Source organism: Sorex araneus, chromosome 3, assembly GCF_027595985.1.
Source record: "Sorex araneus isolate mSorAra2 chromosome 3, mSorAra2.pri, whole genome shotgun sequence".
NCBI lineage: Eukaryota > Metazoa > Chordata > Mammalia > Eulipotyphla > Soricidae > Sorex > Sorex araneus.
The window spans coordinates 119,212,887-119,227,557 of record NC_073304.1 but is presented as its reverse complement, the minus strand read 5'-3'; the positions used below and the strand labels follow the sequence as shown (position 1 = coordinate 119,227,557).

The 14,671-nt window shown below is 63.4% G+C and overlaps 2 protein-coding genes across 3 annotated transcripts in view; both read left to right on the top strand.

Annotated features, from left to right (window-relative positions):
- Window positions 1–8,637, top strand: part of LOC101540238 (cadherin-23) — a 299,164-nt gene extending 290,527 nt beyond the window's left edge. Inside the window, exons 31-38 of the mRNA XM_055132130.1 lie at window positions 1,299–1,434; window positions 2,121–2,509; window positions 3,523–3,624; window positions 6,126–6,275; window positions 6,905–7,033; window positions 7,857–7,985; window positions 8,363–8,501; window positions 8,588–8,637. Coding sequence (XP_054988105.1) covers window positions 1,299–1,434; window positions 2,121–2,509; window positions 3,523–3,624; window positions 6,126–6,275; window positions 6,905–7,033; window positions 7,857–7,985; window positions 8,363–8,501; window positions 8,588–8,637 — 1,224 coding nt within the window. The remainder of the gene's footprint in view (window positions 1–1,298; window positions 1,435–2,120; window positions 2,510–3,522; window positions 3,625–6,125; window positions 6,276–6,904; window positions 7,034–7,856; window positions 7,986–8,362; window positions 8,502–8,587) is intronic.
- Window positions 6,130–14,671, top strand: part of CDH23 (cadherin related 23) — a 67,817-nt gene continuing 59,275 nt past the window's right edge. For both annotated transcript variants that reach the window (XM_055133203.1, XM_055133202.1), the window contains exons 1-4: window positions 6,130–6,275; window positions 6,905–7,033; window positions 7,857–7,985; window positions 8,588–8,815. In XM_055133203.1, coding sequence (XP_054989178.1) covers window positions 8,690–8,815 — 126 coding nt within the window. In that variant the 5' untranslated portion in view covers window positions 6,130–6,275; window positions 6,905–7,033; window positions 7,857–7,985; window positions 8,588–8,689. The remainder of the gene's footprint in view (window positions 6,276–6,904; window positions 7,034–7,856; window positions 7,986–8,587; window positions 8,816–14,671) is intronic.

Genomic DNA, 14,671 nt, shown 5'->3' with positions numbered 1-14,671 from the left:
AGGGCTCACTTCTGGTGGGGCCCCCGGGAACCATACGAGGTGCCGGGATCAAGCTTGGGTCAGATGTGTGCACACCCCCGATGCCCTGTCCCCCCAGCACGCTGACCCTCTAGGCTCCGTCCTGGGCCAGCCTGCGCCTGCCCTTGACTCCTCGCACCTCCAGGCCGCACTAGCCCACAGACGTTTCCACCTGAGCCTTGAAACTGCCATAAGGCTGCGTGTGTCTTAAAGAGAAGCCAGGGCCTGGATAGAGGGACCCCCTTTAGTTCCCCTTGCAGGGACCACCAGGAGGGGCATAGGGACAGGATGAAAACACTCAGGACAGCACCAGCAGGAGAGAGTCCCCTCGGCTGCCTGGGGACCTCGGGAGCCACCGACCACTGGGCAGGAGCCAAGTGTTCAGTCCCCAGAGCCAGGTTGGGAGGAGGATGGACCCCCCAGAGAGCCAAGGGGCCTCCACGAAGGCCTCAGCCCCTCCAGGGGTCGAGCACGGCATCCCTTTGACTTTTCCTGGCCTCTGAGGGGTGTGCGTTTGCTTCTTTCTCGCCCTGACTTTGTTCTGGGCGATTCCCGGCACCTCTGCGCAGATTCGGGCTTGTTTCCCTCCTCTCCCCCCGCCCTGTCTCGATGATGATGTGCAGGCTGTGGGAACGGGGCTCCCTGGGGTCACACCGTGCTCCCCTAAAGTCACTTCCCGGCTGCGGTGCTCACGCTCTTTTTTTTAATTGAAATGTTCACAGGGAGCCACGCCCCTCTTACATATTTAGCAACTAGATATTGCCTGTGGCACCAGGGATCTTGGACAGCTGAGCTCCCCAGCATGCTCGGCGCATGTGGGACACCAGGGATTTGACCTTGGGACCAAATGCCCACAAGGCAGATGCTCCACGCCCCAGCACTGCGCCTCCAGGACAATACTGTGATGGTTGGATGTCATCACTTGAAATCTCCTCAAGCCCTTGCTGCCGGGCTCATTTGCTCTTCGTGGCACCCTTCACAGTGGCACCGGGACAGACTCTCATTCTGATATTCCCCCATTATTCACGGCTCTCCCAGGGCTAGTAGCAGGGAGAAGCTCCTTATGAGGTGAGGCTGGAGCCGCCGCCACACCGTATGTCTTTGCCAAGGGGTATCAGGCATGGAGACCCAGTGGAGAGCGCCAGGCTGCCCGCGGGGACATGGAGACCCAGCGGAGAGCACCAGGCTGCCCGCGGGAGCTCATGGCAGTGGGGAGAGCGCTGACCTCACCGTCCAGAGGACCCAGCCTCAGCCCAGCCTGACCTCCCCCCTGCTCGCAGGTGATCGTGTACGTGGAGGACGTCAACGATGAGGTGCCTGTGTTCACGCAGCAGCAATACAGTCGCCTGGGGCTCCGGGAGACGGCGGGCATCGGCACGTCGGTCATCGTGGTGCGGGCCACCGACCGAGACACAGGTGAGGCCTGTGGAGGGTCGCGGGCCCAGAGGGACCCTCCAGCACTCACCTGCCCCCTCCTCACCCTCGTAGAGCCCCCCATCCCGGAAGGGGACAGGGAGGCCCCGGCTTGAGGTCCACACTCAGCGGGGCAGGGCTGGGGGTGTCGAGGATGGACACTGTGCGGGCGTCAGCATGGACTCCAGGGAGCAGAACCCATTTGAGCTGGGGACCAAACTCACAGGCACCTCGGGGGGCGTGGGGGGTAGTGTCAGCCCCTTCTCCGGGGTGTCTGAGAACTGTGTCTGAGAGACGCCGCCCCCAGACCCTGGCTCAGGGGAGTCTTCTCTTCCCAGGCACGTGGACTTGGGGCCCAGGGTGTGGGGAGGGCAGGGGCAGGGCCCTGGGCGGGAGCTCATGGCTGAGGGTCTGAGTGTGCCCGTCTTGGCGGGGCTGCCTCTGCTCTGGTTCCTCACTGTGGCCGTGCAAAGGCCCACGCCGGGGGGCGGGGGGTGCACTTGTGGTTGGATTTTGAGACTCGGGAGCAGAATCTTCCTGCCCTGAAACCATCCCACGTGCCCAGGACAAGTCCCAGAGGGGGTTGGCAGCTGGGGGGATGGGAGGGGGCCCGGCTGTCTACACAGACCCCAGCCGGGAGGGCCACGGCAGGTGTGCGTGAGCAGCTGTACGGGGCTGCCGTCCTGCAGGGGACGGCGGTCTGGTCAACTACCGCATCCTGTCGGGGGCCGAGGGGAAGTTCGAGATCGACGAGAGCACGGGGCTCATCACCACCGTGGACTACCTGGACTACGAGACCAAGACCAGCTACCTGATGAACGTGTCGGCCACCGACCAAGCGCCCCCGTTCCACCAGGGCTTCTGCAGCGTCCACGTCACCCTGCTCAACGAGCTGGACGAGGCCGTGCAGTTCTCCAACGCCTCCTACGAGGTGGCCATCCTGGAGAATCTGGCGCTGGGCACCGAGATCGTGCGCGTCCAGGCCTTCTCCCTGGACAACCTCAACCAGATCACCTACCGCTTCGACGCCTACACCAGCGCCCAGGCCAAGGCCCTCTTCAAGATCGACCCCGTCACGGTGAGGGGGCGGGGCGGGGCGGGGCCGAGCCAGCCCTCCCTTGTGGAGCGCCTCCTTCAGAGCCGCCGGTTTCCCGTGCCACAAAGTGCCTGGGACTGACTGTCCCCGTGAGGTCTCTTTGCAGGCGTCCTCGCGTCTCCCTGTGGCTGGGTGTGAAGTCGCTGCCCACCATCCATCCTGTGTCGCTTCTTGCCTCGCTGGCAGGAAGCTCTGTTACAAAGAAGCTTGGTTGCAGCCACTCTTTGTGTTTGCTTGGATTTTGGTTTTGGGGTCACACCCAGCGGTGCTCAGGGCTTCCTCCTGGCTCTGAGCTCAGGGGTCATCTTAGCGGGCTCGGGGGACCACCGGGGATACAGGGATCAAACCCGGTCAGCGGGGTGCAGAGCAGACGCCCAGGCGGCAAGGTATCTGATGCGGCTTTTCCTTTGGGCTGCGTGGCTCTGGCTGCCTGGTCTTTGCTCTCAGGATAGCGAAGGTGTGAGTGATGACCGTTTCTCGGGGGGATACTTAGGCACGGAACATGAAGACCTCTCCCCAGCCACAGGGTCTCACAGGCTAGTGTTAGAAGTGAGAATCACCAAGGCTGCAAAGCCAGGACACAGGGGAGATAAAGACATTTACCGCCCAGATATCTGGGGGCTTGTGTGGCCACACGAGGCAGTGAGCCGGCCTGCGGGGGGTGCAGGAAGCCTACCACAAAGAGGCCCCTGCTCGAGGTTCCGTGACAGGGTCCCTGGAGAAGGGAGGGGACCAGGGACCCTTGCTGGGGTGGGAGTGCCGAAACATGGGGTCGGGTGGGAGGGGGGAGTGTGGAGGGCTTGCTGGGGGGTCTGGATTTGCGGGTGTGGGTGGGTGGGCGACGTGTGGGGTCGATGGGAGTGGGGAAGCATATAGGGCTGGCAGGGGCTTCTCGGTTCGAGGGGGGCCTAAGACACGGGGGTCGGGCAGGAGTGGGGTCTGGATTTGCGGGTGCCGGTGGGTGGCCCACGCCTCACCCATCGGCCCCTCTGCAGGGTGTGGTCACGGTCAAGGGCCTGGTGGACAGGGAGAAAGGGGACTTCTACACCTTGACGGTGGTGGCAGACGACGGTGGCCCGAAGGTGGATTCCACAGTGGTGAGTGCACTTCGCTCAACACCAGGACCTGCTCCTCCCCAGCACCCACCCTGGGCCGGGCAGGGGGGCGCGCACCGAGCCCAGGCTTGGGGTGGGAGCACTGCAGACCGCTAACCGCCTGCTTCCTTGCCTTTTCTCTCTCGGCCCCCGCCTGCCGTGCTGCCACAGAAGGTGAGTCCATGGACGGGCTTCTCCCGTGGCTCGGCCCCAGTCAGGGGCCACGCAGAGCCTGCCTAAACCCTCCACCACCTCCTCGGGCCTCGCTCTTGAGGCCAGCCCCTCCCACGCCTGTTCCTCACATTCAGCTCTGCCGTCAACCCTCTCCTTCCTGCTCAGCCCCTGGGGCCCTGGAGACGCAGCCCGTGGGTGGGGAGACTCAGAGGGCCGGGGCACGTATCCTGCACGCAAGAGCCATGGGTTTGTTCCCTGGTACCACCAGGTCCCCGAAGCATGGCTTGGGTATAGCCCCTAAATAGCACAGAAGCCCTGACACAGCTGTGTGATGCAGGCAAGCCACCCACCCTCTCTGTTCCCTTGCTCAGAGGACAGAAGAGGGCTGGGAGGGTCTCAGGGACCAGGCTGGAGTGGGCAGGGGCAGTGGGTACTGTCAGAGGGCCCCCTGGCCTCTTGGGGGGTCCCTGTGAGGGGCATGTGGTACAACAGTGCATGCGGACAGCATGTGTGGACAGTGCACATGGACAGAGTGTGGGCAGTTCGTGTGAATGATACATGTGGGCGGCGCGTGTGGACGGTGCATGTGTAGATTGTGCATGTGGACAGCGCTTGTGTATGGCATGTGTGGACAGTGCATGTGAACAGCGCATGTAGATGATGTGTGTGGATAGTGTGTGTGGACAGTGCATGTGGATGGTGTGGACAGCGCTGTGGACAGTGTGTGTGGATCATGTTGTAGACAGCGTGTGTAGACGGTGTGTGTGGACAGTGCGTGTGGATTGTGCGTGTGCACAGTGCATGTGGATGGTGTATGTGGACGGCACCTGTGGACGGTGCGTGTGGACGGTGTGTATGGACAGTGCGTATGGATGGTGCGTGTGGACGGTGCGTGTGGACGGTGCGTGTTGAGTGGGGTGCATGGTGCCCAGGCCTGGGTAGGGCTGGGCAAGGACAACCACTGGCCTCGAGGACACTTCGTATGGGGGACCATATGCAGGGACCCCTACAGAGGGTGTCTGCTGGGTGGGGTGGGCTGGGACTCAGGCGGGGAATGACATGGGGGTCTGGGCTGCTGGGGCAGCTCCCAGCATTGATCATCAGAGTGACCCCTGACTTCGCCCAGGCTGGCCCTACACATGGTCACTCCCTCGGAGTCCCTGTCACCAGCCCACAGCAGGCCCACCGCGGAGCCCCTCTCCCCCACCCTCCAGCTCCGGCGCCTGGCTGCCTGCGTGCCCCTCCCCACCATGGGCCAGGAGTCCCCCCGGCAGGTCTGGGGGCAGCTTCCCGAGCCACACCCCACGCCCTGTTGTCATGCAGAGCCAGGCCTGGGGGGCTGAGACGCCTGGGGTGGTCAGCTGCCCCTCAAGGCTGCCCCCCAAGGCCGCCCCGGCCCCGGGGCCCGGCGGCTTCCTGTGTGTGCCGAGGGGGCGCACGCGGCTCCCCTGCTTCCAGGAAGCGGCAGCCCTGCTCTGGCTCTGCCCTGACTTCCCCTCTCGGAGGCCCCAGCGCTGCCCCAGATCCACCAGCCCTGCTGCCTCCCCCCTACCCCCCTTGCTGCTGCTGGTGGAGGGCGGGGGAGGCGGGGGATTTTAAAGGTGTCCCATTTTCCCTGCAGGGGGCCCCACACCACAGCTCACCAACACCTGACTTCCCTGGAGGGGTGGAGGCACACGGGAAGGGGTGCCCGGGCTCTGCAGGGGCTGGGGAGCAGGGCATGTCGGGGGCACCGGCCAGCTCTGGTTCCCACTGCCCTCTCCCCTTGCCCGCTGAGGCTGCCCTCCTGCATCTGGGACGTCCCCCCCTGCAACAGCTTCCGAGTGGCCGTCCCTGCTGCATGCCCAGCAGGAAGCCAGGCAGGGTAAAGGAGGGAGGACACTGGGCAAGTGATCTCACCCAGGCACTCAGGCCACCAGAGACCGGAGCAAGGGGTCAGGGTCAGAGAAGTTGCTCAAAGGCCTGAGCATGTGTTTGCATGTGGAGTTCACACCCCAGTGCCAAGGAGGCGTCATGCCCTGGGCACAGAGCCGGGAGTGGTCCCTGTGCAGCCCTGGGCATGGCTGGAGAGCAAACGAGATGTGGGGGTGGCAGCCTGGGGTGGCCCCGGCCACTGCAGCACCCCCAGGACCCCGCCCCCCGCCCCACGTTGCTGCTCTCCCCATCACCAGCAGATGACGGGAGAAAGGGCCAGAGCTGGGGAAAGCCAGCGTGGCTGACGTGCGCTGAGCTGACGGGTCAGCCTGCTCCTTGGCACCCCCAGGGGAGCCCGGGTTCGGGCAGGGGAGGACAGAGGTGGCCGGTGTCTGCCCCCCTCTCTCCCTGCGCAGGTGTACATCACGGTGCTGGACGAGAATGACAACAGCCCCCGGTTCGACGTCACCTCCGACTCGGCGGTCAGCGTGCCAGAGGACTGTCCCATCGGCCAGCGTGTGGCCACAGTCAAGGCCCGGGACCCCGACGCTGGCAGCAACGGGCAGGTGGGGATGGAGCAGGATTGGCTGACCTAAGGCCCTGGGGCTGCAGGGGTGTCTCGGCCATCTGCACCCCGCCTGGGCCGCAGGGTTCTCTCCGGCTCTGCCTCCCTCCACCCTGTGGTGGAGACAGCAGAGCCGGGCAGCTCCTAGGACACAGGCTGGCGGCCACGCAGCCGGGCTCCCCCGGGCCAGCCCCAGGGACGTCCTCCAGCTCCTGCACCGTGGGCTCCTCTGTGGGCAGCGGGAAGCTCGATGGGGGAGGGCTGCTGGGGGGCGAGGCGCCGGGCTGCGGCGGGGGCTGTCAGGTGCCCCACGGTGATGGAGATGGCCTGTGCGCCCCTGGGAGCTGAGGCTGGCTTTGGGCTGGGCCAGAGCACGTGGGGTCAGGTCCTCATTCACGTGGGTGCCTCCGGGCTGCCCCCAGACAGGGCTGTTGTTCTCCGTATTGTCCGCGGGACAGCCCCGAGGGTGGCCCTGCCTGCCCCACCCTGTCTGGGGGAGCATCAGCGCCCCGGGAGCTGCCTCTAGGGAGCCCCCGTGTGCGCACAGGCCCTGTCTGTAGCCCCTTGTGCCCAGAAGCCTCTCCCCGGGGCCCTGGGCAGCCATGCAGCCCCTCACTGCTGCCCCCACAGGTGGTCTTCTCCCTGGCCTCGGGCAACATCGCAGGAGCCTTTGAGATCATCACCAGCAACGACTCCGTCGGGGAAGTGTTTGTGGCCAGGCCCCTGGACAGAGAAGAGCTGGACCACTACATCCTCAAGGTGGGCCCCGGGGACATGGCTGACCGTCCAGGGGAACACTGAGCCGTCGGCACTCCTGGCTGTCCCAAAAGACCCACAGCGGGTGGTGTCCCTCTCACAGCTATGGACAGGGCTTGAGGCCAGCCTGGGGGAAGTGGCCTGAAGGAAGCTCCAGGCCCCGGTGGGAAGCAGGGAGATGTGTGTCCCTCTGCTGGCAGGATGGAGCCCCGAGCCCTGTCCCGGTGCTGGGCAAGACGGGGCAGCCCCAAGCCCTCCACCAGTGGACCTGGTGTGACCTGGGGAAGGTTCAGTCCTCAGACAGGGCCTCAGTTTCCCTACTCGTGCCAGGCCAAGACTGAGAGCCTGCCTCTCCTGAGGTGAGGGACAGTGCGGGGGGCTGGGGGTCGGGTTGCAGCACCTGCACGGCTGTTCATGGCTGTGACAGGCAGAGTTTCCCGGGGTGCTTCCACTGGACCCTCAGCTTCCAGAGCGAATTTGGCGCCCAGGCCCGCCTCCTGGAATAGACTCAGTCTAGGGCCAGGACGGTCTCTCGCCACCTGGAAGACTGAGGCCCCTGGGTGCAGCCTGCAGAGCACCTCAAGCTCCAGCAGGAGCCTGAGCTTAGGCCCGTGCCCGGATTCCGGTGAGGGCCCACCTTGGGCCAGAATAGAACCTGGGCGAGCCTGGGCACCCTGAGTGGATTCCAAAGGAGAGATGGTCCCGGTCAGAGAAGGAGAGGGCAGGGCTGGCCAGAGAGCCAGAGCTGGGCAGAGCCCGGGCCAGCACGCCCTGGGAAGCTGGCCACACCCCTGCCCTCTCTGGGCCCCCCTCCCCCTCCCCGCAGGTTGTGGCCTCCGACCGAGGCAGCCCCCCACGGAAGAAGGACCACGTCCTACAGGTGACCATCCTGGATGTCAACGACAACGCCCCAGTGATCGAGAGCCCGTTTGGCTACAACGTCAGCGTGAACGAGGTGAGGGCAGGGGGCGAGGGGCCTGGGGGGCAACAGACACAGGCCCCCGTGACGCATCAAGCCTTGGGGAACGGGGGATTGTGTTCTTCTCTCCCGGGAGGGAGGGGAGAGCAGAGGATACAGAAGCTCGACACTGACAGGCAGCTGGCATCTGCTGGGGGCCAGCGGCCTTTCAGGGCTGCGCTCAGGGCTGACTCCTGGCAGGCGTGGGAGACCATGTGGGATGCCGGGGGACCAAACCCGGGATGCAAGGCAAGCGCCCCACACGCTGTACTCTCGCTCCGGCCCAGGATACGTTTATTCTTCAGCCCGAACATGGGGTCATTCGAGGGGGCCTTGTCCTCACGCTGCCCTGTCCTGCCCCCTCCCCGCCGCAGAGCCCAGCCCAGCCGCGGGCTGTGGGACCCGCACACCGGCCCTCCCCGTGCCTGCATCTCTGCACCTCGTTAGGAGGTGGGAGCGCGGCCGGCCTGTTCACAGCCTCTTCTGTCCAGGGCGTGGAGCTGCAGGGGCCCAGTGGGGCCCGGGGGGGGGGGCTCACAGGAGCAGGGGTCGGCGCTGCAGCCTTATGCGGAGTCCCTGCCCTTCCTGCTCTCCCACAGAACGTGGGCGGGGGCACCGCCGTGGTCCAGGTGAGAGCCACGGACCGTGACATCGGCATCAACAGCGTCCTGTCCTACTACATCACCGCGGGCAACGACGACATGACCTTCCGCATGGACCGCATCAGCGGGGAGATCGCCACGCGCCCCGCCCCGCCCGACCGGGAGCGCCAGAGCTTCTACCACCTGGTGGTCACCGTGGAGGACGAGGGCACCCCCACTCTGTCGGTGAGTGGTGGGCGCGCAGAGGGCGGGGCCTGGGGGAGTCCTCCATGGTGCTGTGAGACCAGAGAGTGCGTGGCAAACCCGACTGCAGGCCGCCGGCCCACCTTGGTGGTTCTTAGCGGCCGGTGCACGAGAGGACCTGTCCTTAGGCAGAAACGGTGGGAAGCCCTGCTTTTGGGTGCCTTCCGTCTGCACATCCACGGAGGCGCCCAGTGGGGGCACTAGAAGCCGGGGAGCTGAAACAGCGGGAGGCACGTGCCTCGCTCGCAGCTGGTGCGTGTGGATTCCCAGCACCACGTATGTTTCCCACAAGCCCTGAGCACTGCCCGGTGTGGCCCTCAAACCAGCAAACAACTGAAGCTTGGTTTTTCCTGCCTCTACCACCATCAGCGCCTGTTTAGGCTTCTGAGCCAGCACCTAGCAGCTCCCCGAGAAGCACAAATTGAGCTTTTCATTATGGGGTCACGCCGCCCTGTCAGGGCGCCTCGGTGCGAGGCAGGAAAAGGTGTCCTCTGTGCCCGCCTCCCTCCCCTGCCTTTATCGTGACACACTTTCTCAGCTTTGGGGGTGAGGAGGAGCGGGTGTCTGTGGTGAAGCCGACACTGCAGGGGCGGGGCGGCGCCTAGGCCACAGGGCACACTGCAAGGTCTGAGCAGGGGGGCAGCTAGGAGAAATTAGCCCGTCACCCGGTGTGGCTGTAGGAGAGAGAAGCGATTAGGAGCATTTACAGCCGGTCCCCTCTGCGGCCGTGGATCGGGGGTTCTGCGTGCAGGCGTCCTGGGCTCGGTCCCTGCACGGTCAGAGCTGGTCTTGACTGGCTCTCTCAGAGTGTCTCTGTGGAGGCTGTGGGAACTGGGTCAGTTCTGGGAAGCCACAGTCCAGGAGAGGGCTGTCTTGGCACCTCTTGTGCCCATGGCGTCCCCGCATTGCCAGTGATGCCTTTGATCAGGGCCCCCAGCAGAGATGTTTGTAGGACACCTCCAAAGAAGGGCAGCTGGGGGGTACCACTGACCTCGGTGCCAGGCAGGCGCCATTTGGCCGGAATGGGTGGTGCATCTTCCTGCTCGTCCATCCACTGGCTCTTATCGTGTGTGGCTGCGTGTTCTACCAACATCACTGGGGGTGCCCAGCCTGGGGTCCAGAGGGCGGGAAACGTGTGTTCTGCGTACAGGAGTCCTGGGGTGGTCCCCCCAGCACTGCTGGTTGTGTCCAAAAAACAAACAAAAAGAAACTTCGCTATGGAGTATAAGGAAATAAAAGGTGTTTTCCTCACATGACAGAGACCCTGAAGGGAACTAATTTGATCCTCCGAAACAAAGGTCTAAGAGCAGTGATATTAGGGGAGAGGGCGCCACACCCAGGAGTGGGGTCCCTGTCTGTGTCACCGCTCCGTGACCTTCAGCCTGCCCACTTCCTCCTTCAGTGCCCCCTCCTCTCTCTCCTGAGCCCCCTGAGCTGGGATTGAGGGCCACGGCTGAAGCCTCAAGTGAGGATGCCGTACCTGCACCCAAATATAATGCTCCCACAGAGGGCCGGGTCCTTGAATCACATGCATGCAGACACCTCACCTCTGGGCAGGCAGCAAGTGCCCCGGGCGAGTGCCCCCAGCTCAGAGAGCCAAGGCAGGGCAAGCAGAAGGCCCTTTATGGCTCCCGGGCCCATTTCAGTGGAGGAGGCACGAGGGAGCCTCCCACAGAGTCCAGAAAGGGCATCAGGGTCTATGAGGTGAAGAGGTTGGTGCCTAGAGATCCCAGGAGAGCCCTCACACCAGCCTTGCTTCCCACCTGCCCTTCTCCCTCTGAGTCCAACCAGCCCTCCCTGGTCCAGGCCAGCCAGGTTCGTTCACTCTTTCATTCCACCCAAAGTGTGTGTCAGGCCGGAGCTGGACACGGAAGACAGATAGCAGCAGGTCTGTCCTCACGGAGCCATGGAGGGAATGACCGCGTAGGTGAGCCCGGTGTCCACATGGGGACATCAGCAGGATGTCCTTCAGAGCCAGGAGCCGGGAGTGGCTACCGGGTCACCACCCCACACGGGCTCCCATCACTGAATGGGGGGAGAGAACCTGTGCACTTGGGGAAAGTTTTCTGAACCACCAAAAGTAAATGCAGGGACCAGAGAGAGTCCAAACAGTATAAGGCACTTGCCCAGCATGCAGTGGCCACGGCCCGGTTCGATCCCAACCACCACATGTGCTCCCCTAAATACCACCAGGCATGGTCCTTGAACATCAAGCCAGCTGTGACCCCTGAGCACTGCTGGGTGTGGCCTCCCCCCGTCCCCCGCCAAATTTCATCCCAAATCACATGTCATGAATCCAAGTTGCATGCTCATGTTGCATTTCTGGGGCAGAAAGGGTCACCATATGAGAAAGGTTTAAGAAGGCCTGTCTTGGCTGGAGAGATAGTACAGCAGGTAGGGCATTTGCCTTGCACACAGCTCATCCAGGTTCAATCCCCAGCATTCTATATGGTCCTCCGAGCCCCACCAGGAGTGATCTCTGAGCACCAAGCCAGAAGTAAGCCCTGAGCATCTCTGGGTGTAAACCCTAATAAGAAAGCGTGTCTTACTGGGTAGAGCCCTAAGCAGGCAGCCTGAGAAGTGGCCAGCAGGTGCCTCCCCAGAGCCAAGAGCAGTCCTCCCGCCCGAGTCCTCCCGTCTCTTCCTTCTCCCTGGCATGCCCTCGCCCCCGTTTCCTGAGAGTCGACATTCTTGCATGCAGCCTTGGCCGTCCCCACCCGGCCCTCAGCCTGTATCACCCAGGGCACAGAGCAGCTGTGCAGGGCCAGCCTGGGGCTGCCATACAATGGGGCCCCACCCAGCCCAGGGAGGTCATGGCCGGGGAAGGGGCTGAGTGGCCATCAGGGAGGCCCCTGCAAGAGGAAGGGCCGGGCTCGGGAGGAAGGACGGAAGGGAACGGAGGGGTCAGGAGCTGAGTGTATGAGCACCCCCCTCTACACACACACACACACACACACACACACACACACACACACACACACACACACAGACACCGCCCCTGCAGAAGTACCTTGGAGGGGGGCCGGGGGGGAGGGCCTGAGTGGACTCCCTGCCACATCAGTCACTGGCGGCATGTTAGAGAAGCAGCCCGTTAGGTCACCTGCAGAAGGTCTCCCTGTAGCCACTTTGCGCCCTGAGCCCAGCTCTAGCCCCTCGAAGGGCCTGAGTGGACCCAGCTCTGTCCATCTGTTGTGGCCAGTGCATTTCGGCTTCTTTGAAACAGACCCTGCTGCTGTGTGACGTCACCCCCCACCCCCAGCCTACAGCTCAGGAACCCCCGGCCTGGCCCCTCTCTGTTCTTACCCCAAGTAAGCCAACCGTCTGTCCCAGGCCTGCTGGGACTCTGTTGGCTTTGGGGGGGCGGGGTGGCGATCACTCAGCTTTCTGAGTGACATCCTGCAACTCAGAGGCCTCACACATGCCACTGGCTCATTCTTCCAGGAGTCCTGAGATCCGTGCTGCGAGTTTCTCCCTTTGCAAGTGGGGTGCAGCCGCCGCCAGGTCTGGGCCTCCAGAGTGGGCAGGAGGTGATGGGCATAGAGTGGATGTGGGCGTGGGTTCGGGATTCTCTCAGGTCACTGGGTATACTGTGAGCCAGCCCATGGGGGTGGCCAAGCCAGGGTCTGACTGGTAAGGCCATTCCGTCCAGAAAAGAGGAGGGAGCAGGACACTCAGAATTTAAACCTAGTCCACCTATCATCTGCCGTGACAAGATCCAGACCTTTGGGAGCCCTAGGGGTGTAGGGGGGAGAAGAAAACAAAGAACAATCCTGTATGTGAAGGTGTTTCGAAAGCACAGGGCACAACAGGGGAGTCAAAGCCGTGGCTTGCACACGGCCATGTCTCTGTCCTGCGCCCAGGACAGACATCACTAGATGCTACCGGCGCTTTCTCACGAGGCTCTCAGGACATCTGGGAATCCCGCTCAGTATCTGTTGTTTGAGATTGTCCAACAAGAAGGCACCTCTGCCCCTAGCCTGCACAAACTCGGGCATTCTTGCAGTGAGAGAGACTCGCAGACACAGGTGAAGCTGCCGGAACAAGCGAGAAGTCAGAGGTACCCTAACAAATGTGCGTGGGCCAAGAACAGAACTCTGGCACCCGACTCGGCCTACTCCCACTGACTGTATTGGCTATCACCTCTGATTGGCCCACATCCTGTCTCACAGTACCAGCTCCAAGCTGGGTGTAGCCAAGGTGCCACCATGCAGGGCAGGCTCCAGGGAGAGCCGGAAAGAGCCGGCAGCTGTAGTCTGTGGGCCAGGATATGCCAGCGGACTTGCAGGGAGAAGGGCCTTCGCAAAGCCCAGCAGCCCGGGCCCCAGCAACCCCAGTTACTCTCTCTCTCTCTCTCTCTCTCTCTGTCATTCCGTCTGGATTCCCTAAACAAGCTTCCACACCCCTTCTTCCCCCAGGGTCCCCCGAGGGGCAAAGGGTTTCTGCAGCCCCCAGAGCCCCCTCACCCGCATCCCCAAGCACACTCCGACAGTGCTCCCTGAGAAAGGTTAGTTGCCCTGGCTGCTGTGAGGAGGGAGGTCTGGCCTGGCCAGGGGCAGCCCAGGTTGGCTTTTGAGAAACAGGCCCAGGGTTCCTACGAGAATCTGCCCCAGGGCCCCTCCCCGGAGTGAGGGAGGTGATGGAGTGGGGGATAAAGGTACAGGGCCCTTAGGAAAGGTGAAGGCCAAGATAAGGTTAGAGGCTACCACAAAGAACCAGGGCCTGAAGCACTGATTTCCCTGCATTTCCCTCCCCTGACCATGCCCCCTGCCTCAATCCTGCCCTGCAGCCTACTTCCTGCTAGTTCCAGCCCCTTACTCTGGTCAGTGCACCCCAGCCACAGGGGCTGAGTCAGAGCCCAGGCCTGGCACTACCAGACACACTGTCACCCTGACCAAAGGAGGCAAGGAGCATTGCTCTGAGCCCCTCTCCGCCCCACCCTAAGACCCGGAGAAGAGCCTGTGGTTCACAGCAGGAGGTGGAGCCTGGAGTGGGCGGGGCCTTGTTCACAGTAGGTGGGGCCTGGAGTGGGCGGGGCTTGTGTTCGCTGCAGGAGGTGGGGCCTGGAGTGGGCAGAGCCTGTGGTCACAACAGGAGGTGGAGCCTGGGGGGCGGGGCCTGTGGTCACAGCAGGAGGTGGGGAGGGGTCTGTGGTCATAGCAGCGGGTGGTGCCTGGAGTGGGGTGGGGCCTGTTGCCAGGGCAGGAGGTGGCGCCTGAAGCTCAGAGTAAATTTCACTGAAAACAGGAAACCACGAAGCTGAGTTACAGGCCCTACTCAGGGGCCAGAGGAGAGCTGGAGGCCTTGCAGGAGGAAGCTGGGGAGGAAGTGGGCGGCTTTTACCTCGTGTGCTCCTGCCGCACGGAGCTGCAGCCAGGCCTGGGGTCTGGCGGCCAAATTCTTAGAAGTTATCTTGGTCGTGAGGTCAGGAGCGGAGGGCTGGGTGAGGCCAGGCTCCTGGAAGGGCAGCTGCACTTTCTCTGAGCTGGAGAGCAGGCAGTCTGCTCTGTACACTTGTCTTTCAGCCTGAGGGGTAGCTGTGAGCAGGGTGTTACCCTGTGCATCCCTGCCCCGTGGCCCCCCTCGAGGAAGGAGATTGGCCCCCTCTTCCTGTGGCTGCTCGCACTGAGTGCCCTCGGCTGCAGATGCAGCCGGTGCTGGGGAAGACAAGGGCTGCTGTTCCAGCACCCGCCTGCGGGGAACCGCCGTTAGCCCATACTCTCAGGCCCAGCAAGCAAGTTCAGAAGCAATGCCACATACCCAGGGGCTCCCCAACTTCCCCCACACCCCACTCCCCCAGGCAATTGTATGGGCTTCTCCCAGCCCCTCTGAAGGTCTTTT